Source organism: Eulemur rufifrons, chromosome 7 (assembly GCF_041146395.1).
Source record: "Eulemur rufifrons isolate Redbay chromosome 7, OSU_ERuf_1, whole genome shotgun sequence".
Lineage (NCBI taxonomy): Eukaryota > Metazoa > Chordata > Mammalia > Primates > Lemuridae > Eulemur > Eulemur rufifrons.
Window position 1 is genome coordinate 237,207,597 of NC_090989.1, and position 22,635 is coordinate 237,230,231.

At 36.2% G+C, this 22,635-nt stretch overlaps 1 protein-coding gene across 2 annotated transcripts in view; it reads left to right on the top strand.

Annotated features, from left to right (window-relative positions):
- The window catches only part of CCDC171 (coiled-coil domain containing 171), a 303,473-nt gene that overhangs the window by 230,420 nt on the left and 50,418 nt on the right, over positions 1 to 22,635 (top strand). For both annotated transcript variants that reach the window (XM_069474218.1, XM_069474217.1), the window contains one exon: positions 19,361 to 19,513. In XM_069474218.1, the coding sequence (XP_069330319.1) occupies positions 19,361 to 19,513 (153 nt within the window). The remainder of the gene's footprint in view (positions 1 to 19,360; positions 19,514 to 22,635) is intronic.

Sequence of the window (22,635 nt, forward strand, 5' to 3'; positions counted from 1 at the left end):
TCCACTGTGTTTTGTATTTCATGGAATGAATTTTTCATTTCCTGAAGTTCTATTTGATTTTTTTTAATAATTCCATTTCTTTAGTGAATTTTTCATTCATTTCCTGCATTGTTTTTGTGGTTTCTTTGTGTTGGGTATCTATTTTCTCTTGTATTTCATTGAGCTTCCTTACAATCCATATTAGAAATTCTTCATCTATCATTTCAATCTTTTTGTTTTGATTGGTATCCATTGGTAAGGAGTTATTGTTTTCTTTGGAGGGTGTCCTTTTGCTATGATTTTTCATGTTTCCAGAGTTCTTTCACTGATTCCTTCTCATCTGGCCTCTTGGTGGAGACCTCAGGGTGCTAGGCCTTGCATATGGTCCTGTCTCTAGGTTCCAGAAGATGATCTCTGAGCATTTCAGGGAGAGTTGCCTGTGGGGCTTTCTAGCATGTTTGAAGAACCTCTCAGATTACCTCTGACCTGCTGTCTTCACCTCTCCCAACAGTGAGTAGTGACTTAGGTCCCCCAGCTTAATCTCTGGAATGGTGGATGGCACTTGTTAGTATGAATCAGCTGCTCCCTGTTTGCTTGAGTTGGAAGGCACTATGCTTAGTTATAGGGTTGTTCTCCCTGTCATTGATTGATGTTTGCATGGAAGAGCCAGCTGCTGAGATGGTCCTTTGTGCCTGTGGTAAGCTCTGGTCCCCCAGGTGGGGCACATGAATGCCCCAAGCTTTAGGAGGGACCCTCTAGCTCCCAGGAGGTTGGTTGATCTCTACTTCCCCTGAGGTGAGAGGAGGAGCAAGACAAATCATGGGTGGATTGGCAGAACCTGAGAGACTGCAAAGCCTGGGCGGAGCTCAGAGGTTGCTTATCCAGCCAGTAGCGGTAGTCACTGTTATGAAGTTCAGGTCAATCTCTCCAAGCTGGAAAGGCTATTTCCGAGGTAGGGGGCTAATCCTTGAGTGCTAAGACCCCAGGCCAGGCTTTTTCCATCCTTGTCCACTAGCGCAGTTTCTCTGTGGGAAACTGCAGGGAGAAACTCTCCCTATTTGCTCCCTGGAACTCCACAGCACTCTCCCATCAGATCAGTCCACATGAGTTCTCTCACCACCTGAAACCTGCTCTCGAACTACCCCTCAGTCTGTGTGTCTGACCCACTAGCGTGCATCTCCGCGGGACGCTGGCAGGTGGGGGGATGCCCCAATTGTGCACACCTGTTCCACCACACGACCCCAAGGGGAGATAGGTGGGCCTCTCTGTCCTGCAGGGGCCTCTGCCAGGGGCATATTCCCGCTGGGGAGAAGCTGCTGCTCCTGAGATTCTTAGCTCAAGTTGCACTTTCTATTGTAATGAGTGAAGGGAGGGGCCCCTGCTCCCATTGTAGCCCGAGGCATTCAGTTGTCATGGGAATCCGGGACTAGGCAAATTCACTCCAAGTGCCACACCCCTATCCAGTATGGCACAGTTGGGGTTCTCCAGTGGGGCTGCGGGCTGGGCATGGTCACAGATCCCTGTTTTTCAGCACACCTCCACTCTCTCCTGTGGGATATGTTTGTAAGGACTTCCTCCTCATCTGAGTCTGGGATCAAAACCTCTCTCCTGCATCTTCCTGCACCACTCTTGTGTCCAGTGGGCTCTGAGTCCAGCCCACCTGTCTAAGCCACCAGTGCACAATCATGTGAAATGCCAGTGGGCAGGAAGCTCACACACTGTGGCAGCCTTGCTCTCAGTGGCGGGCCTGGCTGGGAACGTGCACCCATTGTAGAGAAGTAGCCGTTCCGTGTGCTTCTCGGTTCAGAGTATTCTTGCAGTTGCAATGGAGAGGAGGCGCTGCGATTACCAGCTGTTCTGGGCTAAAATTAACTCTCTGTGCTGCCGTGATTGGAGGAAGTGCAGAGGAGGAAGTGTTTAGGTGTTAGAAAGCCACTACACTGGTCTCTTGTGGCACTCTCCCGTGGAGTGTTCCTTTTGAACACCTGAACCCCTGGGGTTCACTGGTTCACCCCCCCCCATTGCTATTTAGCTGCTGTGCCTGGGCTCATGGAGGGTGGAAGTGCCTCAGATGTGTTTTATGTCTGGCTGTTCACCGAAGGTATGTCGTTGGGGGAGGGGTATCTCCACTTACCCTTTCACTGGGCTGCAAGCCTCTCTGCGTTTGTTCTGTGCTGCTGTCTTCTCCTCTCTATCTTCTTCTTTCTCAGCTTTGCAGTTTTTCTTGGTTGAGTCCCCGGAAGTCTCTGTTGTCTCTCCCTGTGATCTGCACCTGAGCTGCAACTGCACTCTGCTCTCTTCATTCCAATATTCTACCTTGAGCTGGGACGATCCGACAAGCGATGTCTTTAGTCGGCCGTCTTGGCTGATCCCCCATAAAACAGGTTCTACACAAATGATGCATGCAAGCTTTTTTGTTTTTCTTATGGTGAAGCATATTCAGCCTGTGGCATGGTATGCTTGAGTGAAACTTTGATATGTACTATCTCTTGTGTCTTGTTTGGAGTCATAAAAGAATTGACTAGCAGTTTATGCCACCTGAAAACTCGGAACAACTTCAGTAATTGTGTTATATGCAAATCACATATGGCTCTAATAAGCTTTATTTTGCTATGTCTAATACCTGTTTACAAACTAAAGGGATACTTTCATTCCATGGGAGTAGGAATCCCCTGAGACATTCTTTTTGAGCCCTTCCCATTTATATCCTGAAAGCAGAATGGATGAAATGCCGACATTCTAATTTGTTCCCACTGTTAAGAGAATGCAGATTTTTGAGAAGCCAGGCTTTCCTGGTATTCAGACAGTTGCTCCAAGTAAAGCAAGCAAGGCCTCTTGTGAGTGCAGTGGCTTGGTTGTTCGTATCCCTGGCTCCTAGTAATCCATGGGAGCCTCAGGAATCAGAAATGGCCTTTGCTTCGAAGTTCTCTACTTAATCTAGAGAGGAAATAGGAATATCACTTGATAGTATTTAGAGACTGATGTGAACTAAGAAGTTGGCTTTAAAAATTCAAAATGGACTCTCTTGATCATATATATTTGGATGTGGCTAAAATCATTCAGTGATGTATGAAGCACCTACCACATGTAAGGCATTGTGCTATGCTCTGGGATAAAAAGGTGACTCAAAAATCTTTTTGAGAGGAAAGGGGGAATATAAAATTTAATATGAAAATTAAGAGTGATATGTAATGAAAGCCATGGTTGCTACATGAGAGGTATAGATAAAGTACCTGCCCTTTAAAGGAGAATGAAATTTGTTCTTGCCAGAAGGAGAGGCTTCATGTAGGAGGTAGCATTTGAGTGAACCTTGGAAGTTATGTGGCTACAAATCCCCTTTCCTATAAAATGTTATTGTTGGGAAATATCTAGAGTTTGAGTCTCCGCTACTAGGTAGCTCTGCAACAGCAAAATCTATAGGATGACTTCATCTGCAATATGGGGATGGAACTGGAGGATTAGTTAAGGTTTTCTTTTTTGACTACTATAACTCTCTGATACTTGAAATAAATTATCTCAGCAGAATTTCATGGCAATCTTATTATTATTGCTTTATAATGTACAAAAAGTAAATTCATTGCTTTAGTTGAAAATCAGAAAGCACCTTAAAACCATTTGTCCTCAAAACAAAATGGCTATACATTAAATACGTACAATTATTTATCAATTATACCTCAATAAAGCTGTTTTAAAAAAACTAACCAAATGGTAACAGTTTTTTCAGAGTGATGTAGTTTAACATACTTCACTGCATTTTGTTATAGAGTAGAGATTATAGGGATTATTGAGGTAGATGATAACCCTGACTGAAACACGCAAATTCCCAAACCAATTTGCTATATTATATCAGAATCAGAATGGAATCATGATGATAAAAGGATTGGCTCATAATAAAAGCATAAAGTATTTTCTCTCTCTCTTTACCAATTTGCTTTCCTTCAGGTATATTGAAAATTGTTCATATTTGGTTAAAGTGAACCACAAACAAGTTCATGAAATTCTTGTAATTCCATCTAAATGTCTTTTTAGTACCTCTATCCAAATTAATGCGAAGAAACTGATTATAAATGTTTTTTGCTGAAATTCATAAATATAGTTAACAGTTTGATGTGAAAAGAGAAAAGATGAAGCAGTCAATGTTGTATGTGTGGATGTATTTACTTTATGTCAGTAGCTTAGATCAAGTGCATTTTCTAAGAAGTTGTTTGTTTTGAGATAATAGACTGAGCAGTTTTTCTCTGGTAGTGAACAACTAGGTCTCAGCCCTGAAAGCTATTTATTTCTATAAATTTTCTCTTTACACCAACACTGCCCTTTAAGCAAATTTATATATCGAATCCCAAAAAGATCAAAATTAGTATGTGTCTTTGGTACACTATCAAATTTTATCAGAGCAATTGGATCTTTGTGGGTTGCTTATGGAACAGACACATGGGAGGGACTGGTTATCACTTTGTTCATTCTGCAAAAAGTGTAAATAATAAAGAGATTATTGGGATAGAAAGTGCCGTTTGTTAAGCCCCAAATATCTTTTGAAGGGGTTAAATAAGCACTCTGAATATAGTCCACATTATTAATGCAATTGAAAGTCTCACTAATTCTTAAATGAAGAACCACACCAATATTATATGTTCTTAATGTAATCACACAGAGCAAGTATGTATGGACTCCTGCTCTGTATCTAACCCTGGGCTTAGTAGATGATGGGGGCAGATGACAGAGGATAAATGGGCATGTAGGGAGGAGGAATTAAAAAAGAAGAACCTCAGTGTTAATATTCCAAAAACAAGCGCTAATATGGAAATATTAGCTAATATGGAAACCATCAAGTGCCAACATGTGCGCTGTGAGCCTTTAGGAAGAAGCATAAAGAGTGGGAAAGGGCCCAAATGCATCACTAACCTTGTTTTGCACCTTTCTCCCAACTTCCCCTGCCCCGTTTTTTTTTTTAATTAAAAGGAGGTATTCAGCTTTTTTGAAGAGATAATCTACTTCATTAGTGTTTTCTTTGCTGAGTTTCAATAGGAAATTTTAAAATGGATTATTTTACCAACTTCAAAATGTGAATCAGAACATGCCTTTCCTCTCTTCCTATGCAGCTAAGTGGCTTTCCATCACCCTTAAAATGAACTCCAAACTTCTTATCTTGGCCTTGGGTTCTTCATTATCTGGGCCCTGCTGCTCTCCACCTCTGTCTCCTAACACTCTCCACCTCATTTTCTGAACTACAGCGACACTGACTTTTTTTTGCCTGTAACTTGAACACGGCGAACATAGCCCCATTTCAGGGGCTTTGTGCTTCCTGGCCTTGAACTTGCTATGCTTCCCCCAGATCTTCAAGGCTCACTCCTTCACTTCCTTCACATCTTTGCGAAAAAGTCCCCTCATAGAAACCTGCTCTCATCACTAACCAAAATATCCTCCCTTCTTCCTTTACACTTTGTAACCCGACCCTGCTTTCTTTCACAGCATATGACCTACTATATCTAACTATTAATATTATCTATCTCGCACTAGAATGTAAGACCCAGGAGGACAGGCCTTTGTCTTCCTTACCACTGTATCTTCAGCATTTAGAACAAAATAGATTCTTATTAATATTTGTTGAAAATGTTAATAAATGAACTAATATTTTTCTCTCCTGTGGCCTTTTTGAGAGGCAGAACTGTATGCATGTTAAGGAAGAGAGTAAGAGGTCTGGAATCAGACGAACCTCTGATTTCCAGCCATGCCACTTATTAGCAATGTATCCTTAAGAAAGTTATGTATGGACTCTGAGCCTTAGTACCTTCGTACCTAAAATGTTGCTAAATAATTCCTACTTTTCAAGGACTGTGTAAAAGTAAGAATTGCATGCTGTCACAGAAAACAGATCTCAGATCCATATATGCTTTATTTAGTGTAGCCAGAGAATGCCCTTCTTTTGGATGAGGAGTCTAAATCATTCAGCACAGGTGTATCTATTACTTGCTGAGAGTTAAAGAATAGTCAAAGTACTGTGATCTCCAAGGAGTGTATTCTTAGGTATCAAAAATTCATATGAACATTTCTGCTTATCAGTGCCAGATGTTATGATTTTGACATTTGAACAGAGCTAGAAGGCCCGAATTCCATCTCACACCATCACAATTGAAGCCAAAATCTCACCTATATACTCGTACCATAATATGTCTTATCTATAGGTCAGTAGACTCCAAAGGAGCTCTAATAATCATCATTGTAAAACTCCTAATAATGTCAAGACATAGTAGGTGCTCAAGAAATTGTGACTGTAATAATGTATATTTTTTGTGATGGAGAGCTAAAGTAATGAAGTTAAGCTTCTTCTTGGTTTCCTATGATCCACAGTTAATTCTACGTTATTCACTAACCAAACTACTCTCACTTTATCAGGCCTTGTTTTGCAACACATTGATAAACCCACTGTCAATTCTATAATTTACCAATATGACAGGAATTTTTTAGAATTCTTAAATTTTTAAGTCACTAAAGCAAGGCAATTTATTATTGTTATTGTTGTTATAATTGATCTAGCAGCATTCTTTGAGAAACCCATTCCTCTTTGAATTTTTCTAAGATTACTGTTGCTTTTTATGGTTTTCATGTCCATATGCAATGGTTTCCAATAGGAACTTTTCCCCTCTCATTCTCTGATTATTTTGATGAGCCATTTTCCATATTGTTGTAGGAAACCAACATGACATTTCTTTTCTATATGTCATTATTCCTTGATCTTTCTTCATGGTAACCTTTAGCATAATAAGAGCAGTAATCACCATCAATCCAAAAGCTGCACTTGGCCTTAAAACTGGCCTTTATTCAATTCTTGTTGGAAGCAACATATTTGAAAAAGAATTGGTCTTGTTTTTGGCACAATTAAGTTGTATATGCCATGGTTGAATGGGGGCCAGAAATGATTTTAGAGTCCAAACAAGATACAAAGAAAACATCATTTTTAAAAAGTCTGCTGCAAAAGCATTCTGCAACCCTGCTGAATATGGTTTCCCATGAGACTCCTTCTCATACCTGAAAAGCTACTATGTTTACATCCTTGAAAGATGGTGCCAGTAAAAATTTTGAATGATGGGATAAGTGAAGTCCAGGGCCATTTCAAATGCCAAAAAAGGGGAAATGAACTTGGATTTTTTAATATAAAATAACACCAACAAAAACATAGCTGAACTACATGCAGCATCACATGAAGTCAATTTATTATTTTGTTTTCAGGTGTGCTTGACTAAGGAGGTTGTATATTTGTAACAAAATTTTTTCTCTTCTTCTAATCTGAAACATTTATTATCATTTTCACTGTCACCATAACCACTAAAAAGCCTTTCAGCATCTGTGTGCATACTATATTAACTATCTAGTTACCCATGATTTTAACCATTCCCTGTATAAAATAGGGGAACACAATCTTAAGTGGACAGCAGTGGCCCAGACCAATTTATAAAGGAATAAAATTATTGTACATGTACATGAACCCTAGTACATGTAGGCCTGAAGGTGGGCTCTCCAGGAATGTGAACATTTCTTGTAAAGAGAGGATTTTGTTTGACTGAAATCCTAGTTTTTATATAAAAGGAAAGGCCATTTTTCTGACAGATAATCTTACAGGTATGGCAAGATAAAAGCTTTCCCCATCTTAGTAGGTAAAATGGAAATGAAATATAACTTCTCTGAGTCCCATTCCTTCTATGCATGTATCCTGTGTGCATTGATCACATTCGGAATAAGAATTTATGAGTCAGAAAGCTAATCCTGTGTGGGCAGGATTTAGGATATCACTGTCTTTGTATTTTGCTTGTAAAATCCTTTACTGATGATACCAAGTCCTTAAAGTCAGGCTGCTGAGAGATGCACAGCACATGTGTAAGTCAATCAAGCTTACCAGAAGTTGTTTTCCAAGTTTTCCTTTTCTTGAAAGTAATCTATTATGTGGATAATAGATGATTTTCTGTAATTTCTAAGCTTAAGTTTTTCCCATTAAAAAATCTAACAGTCTTCTTTTAAATTACATTTTTAAAAAATTGTAGAATCAAAAGATGTTTTGGTGGAAGTGTAGAAATTATATGGCACGTTTGGATAGAATAGAGATTCATTAATTTGTTACAAATGTTTATTGAACACCTTCCACAGAATAAATGAAGCTCCCAAGAAAATATCAGCTGAAGTTTTTTTATTTGAAATACTTATTTCCATTACATGAACAAAAATTGGTGGCTCAGTATCAGTGCAGTATGATAGTTATTAATGAGTTTGAGATCTTTGAAAATACTGGTTTTATAGCAAAATTCAAGAGGGGTTTGCTTTATATCTTTTTTCAGTCAATAAAGGAGAGAACATGAATTCAATTGATGTTATATGAGTGTTGTGCAACTTTATTAAACGTGGACACCTAGATTAAATCTGCTGATTTCACTGAGAAACAAACAAACAAACACTAACCAATTCAAACCAAACAAGAAAACTGGCAACATATTGAGTGAGCATGGGCTTTGGAATTGGACGGACATGAATTCGAATCCCCATTTCATTCTTTAATAGCCAGGTGACAGACAAAGTATTTAGCATGACTGAATCTTAGTTTCTTATTCTGTAAAGTAAAGATAACATGAGTCTTACAGGATTATTGTCAGAATTAGAAAAAGTAGGAAAGCTCATAATGTGGTGTCTGGCACATAGTAACTATTGTTAGAACCAGAGTCCAGGCAAGCCCTGGAACATAGGAACTACAGAGGAAGCTAGAACACCTTTGAGCAAAAATTTGCTAAAGCTTAAGCTTTTTCACTCCCATACATTCTAACTCATTTGGTGGTTTCTGGTGGTAGTATATGGGTTCACCTTGCTCCTCCACCTACTTTGGGGCAGATGTGGGTCTGACTTTGAGTGGAGAGTTGAACTGAGTGCATGTTCCCCTCACGTGACCTTGACTCCCTTGAGGCTACAGGCTTGTAGGGTCCCGGAATAGCTGGTGTTGCTGTGACAGTCAGTGAGCTGACCAAATGTAGGTAGGTGTCTGATATCCTCTCATGTTGAGTGTGTTGAGTAAAATGGTAGGTTGTTCTGTTCAGGCATCTGCATAAAGGAGTCTTCAGGAGTTCTGTGCAGAAGATTGGTTAGTTTAATTTAGACCTTTGCCCGCTAAATAGGTACCATTTAAATTTTTTTAAAAATGTTTTATTCTATTCTTGTTTGTTTCTAAAATGTGTATAAACGTGTCTATAAACTTGTCTATCTTCTCTTTTTTAGTTAAACGTTAAAATACCATATATATGTACTTTTTTAACCTTTTTTTTGAAATACAGATTCACAGAAAGTTACAAAAATAGTACAGAGAGCTTCCTGTGTAAGCTTCATCCAGTTTTCCCCCATGTTACATTTTATATAACTTTAGGACAATATCAAAACCAAAAACTTGACATCAGTATAATGTGTGTGTGTGTATGTGTGTCAGTGTGTGTGTGGTTCTATGACATTTTATCACATATGTATTTGTGTAGCTACCACATGATCAGGATACAGAACTACTATATTACCATGAAGATCTCCCTCAGCTAAGCACTTTATTAGACATGCACCCTTTGTAAACATACACCCATCATCCCTAACTCCTGGCAACCATTAAATATTTTTCATCTCTATAATTGTGTCATTTCAAGAATGTTACATAAATGCAATCATACAGAATATGACCCCTTTGAGATTGGCTTTTTTTTTTTTTTCTGGCAGTATAATGCCCTTAAGATCCATCCAAGTTTTTACATGTATCAGTAGTTTATTTCTTTATATCAGTGACTTGTATTCATGGTGTGGACTTACCATAGTTTGTATAGCCGTTCATCCATTGTAGGATATTTTGGTTGTTTCTGCATTTGGCTGTTACATGTAAAGCTGCCATGAACGTTTGTGCACAGTTTTTGTGTGGACATAAATTTTCATTTCTTTCCTGAGCATAAATGCTCAGGAATGTTATTGCTGGGTTGTATGTAAGTGTATGTTTAATTTTTTAAGAAACCACAAAACTGTTTTCCAGAGTGTATCATTTTTTACTCTCACCAGCAACCTATGAGAGATCTTGTGTCTTTACTTCCTCACCAGCATTTAATGTCATCACAATTTTTTCTCTTATCCATTATGATAGGTGTAGTGATATCTCAATGTGGTTTTAAGTTTGCATTTCCCTAAGGGCTAGTGATTTTGCAAATCTTTTTATGTGCTTATTTGCTATTTGTATTATATATTCTCTTTGGTGAAATTTGCCATTTGTATATTCTCTTTGTGAGGGAAAAATGTATCTTAGTGTCTTTTGCTCATTTTCTAATTGGATTATCTTTTCGCTATTGAGTTTTGAGAGTTGTTTATATATTCTAGAAACTAGTTCTTTATCAGATATGTGGTTTGCAAATATTTTCCCCTGTCTACAGCTTGTCTTTAGTCTTTGTAACAGGATTTTTCACAGAGCAAAAGTTTTTAATTTTTAAGTCAAATTTATTGATTTTTTTTCCTTTTATCAATAGTGCTTTCAGTATCATGTCTCAGAACTCTTCACAAAACCCTAGATCCCAAAGATTTTTTTCATGTATTTTCTTCTAAAATTTCATAGTTTTATGTTTTACATTTAAATCTATGATCAATTTTGAGTTAATTTTGTATAAAGTGTATGGTTTAGATTGTGGTAATCAGAATTCTAAGATGGCCAAGTCTTCCCCTGTGGTGTACATCCACTATAAAATCAATCCTCTCCCCTTGACGGTGGGTGATACCAATAAATATAATGGATATCACTGCCGTGATAAGTTACTAATCTAAAGGAGATTATCCTGGATAGGTATGACCTAAGCAGCTGAGCCCTTTCAAGAAGGCAAAGTGTCTGAGAGATATTCTTCTTCTGGCCTGTAGGAAAGCACACAGCCATGTTGAACGAGGAGGGGGCCAGTTGGCAAGGAACTGAGGGCACCCTTTAAGAGCTGAGAGTGACCCTTGCTGACAGCCAGCAAGAAATGGAGACTTCTGTTCTATAACTGCAAGGAAATGAATTCTGCCAGCTTGAATGGGCTTGGAAGAGGACCCTGAATCTCAGACAAGATTTCAGCATGGTGGGATCCCAAGCAGAGGACCCGGCTAACCCATGCTGGACTCCTGACCCACAGAAACTAGGAAATGATAAATTTGTTTTAAGTTACTAAGTTTGTAGTAATTTTTTGTACTGCAGTATGGATTTTGGTATCCTAGAATAGGGTGCTGCTTTTGTTCTTGTATGTAGATGAAGATTTTGATTATTGGAGTTTACATCTGGAGGTGTAAGGGAAAGAAGTGGGACATACATGCTGTTAGGCAGTGGGTCAGTAGATTGTCTCCTGGATATGGAAGCTTCCTTAGGCTCTACTCTGCTTTTTTTTTTTTTGAAACAAGATCTCGCTCTGTCACCCAGGCTAGTGTGCAGTGGTGTCATCATAGCTCACTGCAACCTCAAGCTCCTAGGCTCAAGTGATCCTCCTGCCTCAGCCTCCCAAGTAGCTGGGACTACAGGTGCATGCCACCACGCCTGACTAACTTTTCTGTTTTTTGTAGCGATGGGGTCTTGCTGGTGCTCAGGCTGGTCTTGAAAACTCCTGGCCTCAGGTGATCCTCTGACCTCAGCCTCCCAAAGTGCTAGGATTTACAGGCATGAGCCACCTGTCTGGCCCCTACTCTGCTTTTCTGACTTTAGGGTCCTTACTCATGGGTTTTGGTCTCTGGGGGCAAACAGCTGCTGCTACCCTGCTCAGCTCTAGTAGGAAAAGAGCCAACTAGTTCAGCTGCTTCCAGTGTACTTCTCCAGTTACTTACCTGATGCTCCAGAGACATGCTCTCCAAAGGTTTTGGATTGCACACTCTTATTTTTGGGCTAGCATCCCCAATATACATATATTTATTCCTTCATAACTTATATACATGTAACATTGTTAAATTAAGCTCTATAATATAAAAGTAAAGAAAAATAGAAATTTTTAAAAGATATGATTTTAAAAATTATAAAAGAAAGATTAAAAAGTAAATAAAAACTATAGAGACTGTGAAAAAGAAGATCAGTGGTTGTCAGGAGTTAGAGGGAAAGGAGGGATGACTCTGCAGAACACACAGGATTTTTAGGGCAGAGAGACTATTTTGTATGATACTACAATGGTGAATACATGTCATGATACATTCATCAAACGCATAGAATGTATGACACCAAGAGTGAGCCCTAATGTAAACCATGGACTCTGGGTGATAGTGTGTCAATGTAGGTTCTTCAGTTATAACAAATCTACCACTCTGGTGGGGGATGTTGACGTGGAGGAGGCTTTCTGTGTGTAGGGATGGAGGGTATATGGGAACTCTCTATACTTTCTGCTCAACTTTTCTGTGGGCCTAAAACTGCTTTAAAAATAGTCTATTAACAAAAGTAAATATAATATATTTAATGCAAATAAATCTATGTATAGAAATTCTGCAACTTTTTTCTACTTTAACCCACTTTTGAGACAATAAGTACATCCTAGTGGGTATGCTAGGTAATAGATGCTACCTTATTTATGAAGTGAGAGATAAAATTTTTATTCTCTACTATGGATTGGCACTGGTGTCTTCACTTGGTCCATTTTTTAGACATTAATGTGTCCTATGAGGTATGTTAAAGGAAAAATGGAAGGATTTTGCAGTGCAGAGGGATCGAAAGTGGCATCCTCACTCATTTTTTTACTTTCTCTGTATTCTACCATGAAAATATGTGTGTATCCTGTATGGTTAAGTGAATTTATGGATTAAATTATTTTAAGTAGAGCAGTCTTTATAATAGTTTATAATGAAATAAGAGGTAGCCTTTAAAATCTTCTATATAAGGCTTACCGTTTTTCTTGTGGCAAAGTGCTTCAAAGCACTTTTAAACTTGAGTATGAATTATGTGATTTTCTTTCACAGGAAGAAAGGTTACAAATCTGTAGAACTTTTCTTTGATGGCAAGTGGTTATCAGAGGCATTCTACCTAGAAAATATTAAACATGCACTCTGTCATTTCAAGGTAAAGTGACATTTGTATAAAAAAAAGTAAAATAAAAACTACTCTATTGAAGGAGTTTTACAGAAAAAGCATTATGAAGTTGTTGTTTGGAGATGTTTCCAGAATTATGCACTTTTTTTCTCAAAATGATGTAAATCTATAAAAATTCATATATGTACACATAAAAATTTCAGATCCATAATTTCTTAACCAAAGAGTGTCTTTTGGCCAGGTGGGGTGGCGGCTAACACCTGTAATTGCAGCACTTTAGTAAGCTGAGAAGGGAGTATCACTTGAGGCTAGGAGTTCGAGACCAGCCTGGACAACATAGTGAAACCCTGTCTCTACATAAAATGTAAAAATTAGCCAGGCATGGTGGTATGTGCCTGTAGTCCCAGCTACTCAGGAGGTTGAGATGGGTGGATCACTTAAGCCCAGGAGTCCCAGGCTGCAGTGAGCTATGGTTACACCACTGCACTCCAGCCTGGGCAACAGAGCAAGACCCTGTCTCTAAGAAAAAAAAAATTGTGTGTATGTATATATGTGTGTGCATATACATAATATTTAATATAAAATGTACTTGTTAAAGGCCAATTGATTAATTCAGGGAAGTTGGAAATTTCCTTAGCCAAAATTTCAACTAAAACTTTCATTTAATTGATATGTAGGATTGAAACATTAGCTGCCATGATTTAATAAACACAACCAGTGGTGCACTTCTGCCATTTTCATCTTACCTGTTTAACCATGTATCTTGGCGGTGGTGGGTATGGGGACTTAGAATTATACCTACAAGTTGCTATACCACAAAGAGTTGTACTAGTTTTTCTTAAAATCATAAAATATATCTAATCATATTTCTTTCACTAAAAATCATTAATAATAACTTTTTATTGAGAGTGAAAGGTTTGAAGGCTAAATCCTTCTTCCCACATCTCATAACTATTTATGATTAGCTTCAAGCCCACCTGTAGTTGGTCCCACCATTGTAGAAGTGTTCTCTTGTTTTCGATAGGGTTTCTCTAAAACTTTGTCTCTGGTCCCTTCTACTTTCTATTCCTTATTGAGCCCTCAGAATTCTCAGCTGATGGCATTCTTAGGAGCTTTTATGTGTGCACACAATTACATTTGGCAAAGCAGGGAGGTGGATGGCAGTCTGCCATCCTGATGCAGTCTTTCCTACACAACTTTGTACTGGAATGGAATGTCATGGTGAAACAAGTATTTGTGGGCAAGTCCAGAAACCAGACACCACACTAAAGAGTCCTATTCTAGATCTTAGACTGGGACTTGATTGGGGTCACAGTTGCTGTTCGTATGCTATTAGTAACAGGCTGTTTACATCTCATTCCCTACTGTATCCTTACATTTATAAACTATTATAGAAATATTAGAATGAAATTAAGTCTATTAAATGAGCAACCTTAGAGTAACTTTTTGATAATGAAGAAAATAATGAAATTTCCTTTAATTTTGGGTACCAGCAAACAATATTTGTTACTAAAAACTGTAACCATGTTATCATTTTGAGACTTTCTTTCTTAGGAACAACATCATAAAGAGTAACTTTTAATATCAAAGGGAAGTTTTGTTGAAAGTAACTATTTATTAGTCTCTAAATATTTTTATGTTTGAAAAAATCTTAATATATTAAATATGTATAGAATATCTTATATTTAAAATATTTTACATTATGTCTAATGATATCCTTCAGAAATATTGAATCTTTCTTTTATGAGTTAAAATAGTAATTTTCTTAACTTTGGTACTATTGTCATTATTACAGCTAACATTTACCTGAGTGTTTACTATGTTCCAGGTAGTTTAAGGTCTTTCATATACTAATGTTCATTTTTTTTTAATTTCAGCTAATTATGGGGGTACAAAAGTTCAGGTTATATATATGGCCCATGGCCCCCCATCCCCCCAAGTCTAGGGGGATGGGGGGGCGGGGATGGGTGTATACCTACATGATGAGTGCGATGTGCACTGTCTAGGGAATGGACACGCTTAATGTTCATTTTAATTTCTATAAAAACTTTATAAAAGAGGAATTGTTATTCCCATTTTATGAGAGTTTATTATACTCTACATAGTATATCTGGCATATCTATTTTACATGATATATTTACTTTAGTATATAGAAATGAAGTATATTTATAATTATATAAGTTAAAGTGAAATGTCAGAGATTTTTGCTTCCCTATTACTTACTCAAAAACATTGATAAAAATTTCATATTTGGGCATGTAGGCCTTATGATATTTTCCACTAATTTCTCCTTCTCCTAACCTTAGATCCCGAATGATCCCATTGTCCTTGACGTTCAATTTTGAAGTCAGTCTAAACTACATAATAATATAAACAAATTATGTAGCAATATTATATAAATAAATTATGTAACAAATTACATAATAATATTACAGTCCTCTAGTGACAGTCACCCATTTGTATTTCAAGTGACATTCACCCATTTATATTCTAAACACTTATATACTTTTCCTTAAAATGGATACATGTGGAATTTTAGGTGTTTGGATTCTCTCATCTTGTTACTGTCAATTATAAACACTATACATTGTCTCTAAAGCCAAGGCTATTCTGGTTTAGAAACTTTTGTTCTGTTTCTCATATAACATACAGATCTCACTGCAGGGTATAGTCAAAATCCCTAGAACCAAAGATGACATGGAATAAGTTCTCACATTCTGGGTGTTTCCTGTACACAATGTTGTGCTGTTCTGTCATTGTTTCCTAATGTAAAACGATGTGATACATTAATGCAGGAGCAGGATGTGTGGGAAAGGAGTAGATTTTAGGAGATTGATCCAGGGGTCATTAGTTGCTTATTCCCTCTTCCTCTACCCCTCAGTTGATTCAGACTGTCATTTATATTTCTTCTACCAACGTGGCACCTCTCTTATACATTAAAGAGTTGTATTTTTCCATGGCATCCTTTACTACTGCGGTCCCCAACCCCTGGGCCACCACACAGTACCAGTTCATAACCTGTTAGGAACCCGGCGGTGCATCATCACCTGAGCGCCACTCCTCACTGCCCCTCGTCAGTGGAAAAATTGTCTTCATGAAACCGGTCCCTGGTGCCAAAAAGCCTGGGAACCACTACATAGTTTGAATCACATTTTAGTACTGGAGGTTAACATTTTTTATTCCTCAGAAAATCTGTGGCTTCTTTGAATAACTTTGCCATTTCAGTGATGCTCTTCCTTACTTTACAGTTCTGAAAGAGATTTTTAGAAGAGTATAGTATATATTGTACATATTAGTAACATTCTTTTTACTGTTATAAAGAATAAGTGGTTTCTATTAACATTTCACTGAATATTAGAATTTAATTATTAACACTAGATCAAGGAAGGAGCCAAAATAATTATGACTTTTATTCCATTCATTATATAAAATTTCTGACATTACTTTTCAAAAATATTTTATTTTTTAAAAGGAACTTTGAAGGAATATCATCTATATTATTTATTTCTTTTAGAATATCATGGAGATAAAATTCATGAAATGGGTTTCTCCAAATTTAGGAAATAGGATAACTTTTAAAATGTTAAACTTTGTAATCCTAAAATATTAAAGGCCAATTCTATTGTGATTTACAGTGAAATGATAATCCAGGAGCCTATTACTGATAGAAGGGTACTTACTTTTTGTTTTTATTCAATAAACATTTATGCGTGTTTTCAGGATTTTAATACATTTTAGGTTCATCTACAACAAGAACATATATGTAAAAACCGTCTATCACCGATTGTCTCATTAAGATTTTAGTGGAGAATTAAAAAATAGAACAATAATACTATAGTGAAATCCATTAGTTTACCATTTTTAGAGTGTTTTCTTATATTAGATGAAATATAGTTGAAGGGTTAAGAGAAAAATGGCTTTGCATTAGAAATACTTAGATTTGAATCCTGACCATTGTATAACTAATTGTTATCCTGGACAAGTTATTTAATTTCTCCAAGCCCCTGTGTTTTACTTTAAAAAATCTAGGTTAAAAATAGTATCTACTCTTTATGGTTACTGTGAAGATAAATGCAATTAAGCATGTAATGTGCTTACATTGTTCCTGGACTGCAGTAAATACCTAATAAATGTTATCTATTTTAATTATCTGAAGCTTGCAACAGTTTTGGAAGTAGATAAGAAAATGTCTCTTCTTCCCATTTTATAGAGGGTGTTGGAGGCTCAGAGAGATTATGTGGCATTCCCCAATAGCATAGACCTAACTGAGTGGCAGAGTGAAGGCCAGAAAAAACCGGACTTAAGATTCCTGGTCCACCTTCTCAATGGAGAAGATAAACAAATTTATAAGAATGGAGAGAGACTTGACATAGGAATAAACAAATCCAATTTAACAGTTTCTGATTTTTACATACATTTGAGACCCAGAAATATATGTTGTTTTAATATTAGCTATAAACTTACCTTGGAATGACTCTAAGTAAGGTAGGTGTTCCCAGGCATAATGTCATACCATGCTTATTTAGTGTTGGTTAATAGAATTTACGTTTGTATACTCCATCCTTTTATGCCTATAGCTATGCTTCTGCTTTTCGTTCAACCTGAATAAAGTATGGTTAATAGTTTATTCACTAGATTAAGTGTTAATCTTGTATTTTCCTAAATATCTTTGGAAATAAGGTATTTTTATATACCTTATTTTTAATTTTAAGATATTTTTATATACCTTTGATATAATGCATTTTTATATACCTTTGATAAGGTATTTTATGTCAATATATGGCTTTAATTTATAGGTTCCTATCTTTTCCAATTTTTTTAAAATTTTATTTCAGAATATTACAGGGGTATAAACATTTTAGTTCCATGAATTTCTTTTGTCTTTTCCAATTTTTCATTCATTCATTCATTCATTCAGTCTTTATAACAGTCATTAATTCAGGCAGTCATTGAAACAAGTACTCACTGTGGGTCACTGTCATCCCTGAAGCTACAGAGATGTATAGGCTCAGTGTCTGGCCTTAAGGAGCTCCTCAGTCTAGTAAAGAAGAGAAACATGTAAACTATTAATAATAAATTTCTGCTAAAGCAATAAATGTAATAGTAGAAAGAGGCACAAACAACCCACAGAGAACTAGGGTAGAAGTTAATGCTGCCTTTTCTTGGGCTCACAAGAACGTTCTTGAAAGAGATGGTATCTGAACTGAGTTTTTGAGGGTAAAGAGAAATATATTAGGCAAAAGGTCTGAATTTTCTTACTTGTAGACCTACAAGTAACTAACTGAACTTCTGTTTCTCAGAAATTTTGTACACTGTTTCTTACCCTTTGTTCAATTAGTTATTTTTCACATGTGTTCAGAATTGCTCAAATATCTAGTTTTTCAAAGCTTTCCCTATTCAGACCCTTCAAATTGAAAGTAATTTGCAAATTCCCAGACTAACTATCGTTGTACTACATTGTGGCTATGGTAGGAACATTTTTTCTTATAAATAATGTATTATTTTTGAAAGTGTCTTTGAGATATTTGACTTTCTTTTGTTATATTTTGAAAGACTTAAAAAAGGGCATAATAATATCTTGGACTTAAAATTCACTAAAAATTGCTATAGAATAAAAAGTTTATAAAATATAATTAAATTGTGATATAATTTCCAAAATATTATAATATTTAGGGAAGATAAGTTATTCATTAGATTAAGTGTTAAGATTATATTTTCCCAAGTATCTTCATCCCTTGATATAAGGCATTTTATGCCAATATGTCTTCAACTTATGAGTTTTTATCTTGCTTGTATTATTTATTTTATTATATATAGTGTAATGTGAGGGCATTCCTGTGTTATATAAATAACATAATTATGATTGTCTTACAAAATAGAAATCACATTATTTACTCTTAAAAAATCACAAGATTATTTTAGTTCCTTTTGTTTCAAAACATTTGATTTTTAGGTGGATTGAACATTTTACTAACTCAGCTGATTTTGAAGTATCTTTTTTGTATATCCATCTGTTCTGTCTCTCTTAAGATTGAAATTTAGGTCAATACAACTTGAATTTAACTTTACTACAGAAAATAAGTGTGCCATCTTTAAAAAGTGCATTCTAAATTTTAAGCACAATAGATCAAAGTACATCTTATTTAAATAAATACTCTAGAATGCAGTCTCAATTATTTTCTTCCAAACTTTCTTAAAATAGTCACTGTTCTCAATATAAAATGTGAGATTTAGCTTTATTATTTTAAACAAAGATGAAAAGTTGTTTATTTTAAAATTTTAATGATTGAGCTTTCAAATTATGGAAATTGTCCTTTGGGGACAGTTTTATGTGAATTGTATGTGACATTATTTTTATTTCTTAAGGCTATGATTAAAAGTTTCCTGGATGTCTACCAGCTTGCAAGCACTAGAATCACTACATTAGAGAAAGAAATGACATCTCATCGAAGTCATATTGCAACCTTGAAATCAGAACTTCACACAGCTTGTTTACGTGAAAATGAAAGTTTACAATCAGTAAGTCCTTGTCTAACAATATTTGTCTCTTCTTTGGCTCTTGGGTTACATTTACATTTATGATTTTGATGCTCATAAGATCACTTGCCAATATATACATAAAATATAATTTAGGGTAAAGATAAATCAAGTGACATAAAATTATTAGGGTGGAGAAAAATTTGAAGGAAAGAAAGCAATTAATTTTTCCATTGTATCATGTATAAAGATATGCATATTGTTATCAATGCTAAAACATTGCATCAAGATTCCTTTGTGTTTGGCAGTGCAGCTGACAGTTGGATTTGGCAGTATGCATAGTTAAAGCTTGCAACTGTCTGAAGATTCAGTGTGTCCCATTAAGACAGAATATTATTAATTATGCGTATAACCAAAATGGTAATTAGAACATGTGATTATTCTCTGTAGAAAACTAGACTTATCCATAATACATGCCTAGCTAAAGATGCATGTTGTGATTCATCTATATGATTAAAATTCAGTTTCAGCAGTTATTTTATGTTTTAAAATTTTAGCCCATGATGAAATTTAGACTCACTTAAGACAAAATTTTTTTTTCTACATTTGAAGTATGTGTTTGGGGAGTTTTAAAAAATGAATATACTTGTGACATAAAGGAATAAATAAATATTTATAAATAAATAAATAAATAAATATTTATTTATTCCTTTATGTGTCAACAATGAGATTCAGAGGGTTACCAATAATTGGAATGTCTTCCTTCTTTTTTTTGGTTTGATTATAATGGATCAGGGTGACTTGTAAGGAAAAACAGTATCATTTTGCCATTCAACTGTTGACCCATTTCAAATGATAGATTCAACAGAAAAGGAGTTGTTACATTAAAGCAAATAGATGGATGGCTGTGGTTGGGTTCTTCACCTTCAGGTCTAGCTCAGCATGTCAATGAAGGCTTTGTAACCAGGGTATTGAAAATTACAACCACCCACCCTCCACCCCGCTCAAAAATTGTCTCTGTCTCTCTTTTGCCCATATTACCTATCTACCTTCTACCTTCTTTGTTTTATTTTTTCACTATAGCACTTGTCATCAACTGACATGTGTATTTTATTTATTTGCTTATTGTCTGCTTGTTCTCTACCCTCAGTAGAATACAAGTTTCATGACAAGCGATTTTGAGTGTTTCACTGCTGTGAAGGTGCTCCAGTGATGAGAGCAGTCTGGCTTACAATAGGTGCTCAACAAATATTAACTGAATGAAAAATACTAGCAATTTATCTAATAAATGTAAAATATTAGTTATTTGGGACCTGAGTAGGGAGGTTTTCAAAATAAATGATTTTGTTGATTCATTCCTTCATTCCTTCCTTCCTCCCTCCCTCCCTCCCTCCCTTCTTTCCTTCCTCCCTCCCTCCCTCCCTTCTTTCCTTCCTCTTTCTTTTTCTTTCTTTCTTTTTTTTAAAACAGGGTCTTGCTCTGTCTCCCAGCTGAAGTGCAGTGGCGTCGTCATAGCTCACTGCATCTTCAAACTCTTGGGCTCCAGGGATCCTCCTCCTGCCTCAGCCTTCCAAGCAGCTGGGACTACAGGTGCACACCACCATGCCTGGCTAGTTTTTCTGTTTTTTTGTAGAGACAGGGTCTCCCTCGTGCTCAAGTGGTCTTGCACTAGTCTGACTCCTTAAAAAGAGATTAGTAAATTTTACCCCTGTGAAAATAAATTAAAATGAAGAGGACACTTTTTAAAATTTTAAGTATTTGGAATTTATTCTATGCTGTTTAGGTTGTGTCAGCTTTGTTGGGTTGAACTATTGTTTATTACTCGTTACAGTTATTCATTTTAAGAAAGGTCAAACTTGATAAAGTGAGATTATTTTTCCATGGGTTCAACAAATTTTTAACAATTATTGTGCCACTGATATCTTAATGAAAGTGTGTTTAATATACTGTACTATTATAACAAAACTCTACTTCTCAACCTTTTTTCCCTTCTGAGCATGTCTACAGGATATGCTCAGCATCTCATTTGTAAGAGGTATCGTACCCTGGCAGTGATTCTGAAGAGGGCTTATGTATAGTGTGAAAAATTCCCCCAGGCCATTCTGATGTATCCTTTTAGGAGAATGCTGTCCAATTCCATGTCTCTACAGGATGCGTGCTCTCCTTCTTCCCTTAGTTGGGAAGCACTATTTTAAAAACAATAATAAGTTTGCATAATAATTTTTATTTTTCAATACATTTGTATATGCGTTTTCTTTTTTTTAATTTCAAGGGGCTTCAAATGTTTTTGTTACTTGGATAGCTTTTGTAATGCTTGAGTCAGGACTACAAGTGTGCCCATAACCTGACTAGTGTTCATTTTACCCATTAGGTAGGTTTTTGCCCCTCTTCTTCTCCTGCTCTCCCCTGCTTACTTTCCAATGACTTTTACTTTCCTCAGTGCACATGTGAGCCACTCAGTTAGTTCCAATTTAATAGTGAGTACATGTGGTATTTGTTTTTCCATTCTTGAGATACTTCACTTAGGATAATGGTCTTCAGTTCCATCCAAGTTGCTGCAAAATGCATTAATTCATCCTTCTTCATGGCTGAGTACTATTTCATAGTATACATATACCACATTTTGTTAATCCACTCATGAATTGATGGGCACTTGGGTTGATTCAACATCTTTGCAATTGTAAATTGTGCTGTAATAAACATTTGAGTATAGGTGTCTCTTTGATAAAATGACTTATTTTCCTTTGGGTAGATACCCAGTAGTAGGATTGCTGGATCAAATGGTAGGTCTACTTTCAGTTCTTTAAGAAATCTCCATACTGTGTTCCATAGAGGTTGTACTAATTTGCAGTCCTACCAACAGTGTATTAGAGTTCCTTTCTGTCTGCATCCACACCATCATTTATTGTTTTTAGATTTTTAAATAAAAGCCATTCTAAGAGGGGAGAGGTGATATCTTGTTGTGGTTTTAATTTGCATTTCCCTGATGATTGGTGATATTGAACATTTTTCATGTGTTTCTTGGTCATTTGTCTATCTTGTTTTGAAAAGCTTCTGTTCATATCTTTTGCCCACTTTTTAATGAGGTTGTTTGTTTTTTTTGTCTTGCTTATTTGCTTGAGTTCTTTGTAGATTCTGGATATTAGCCCTTTCTCAGATGTTTA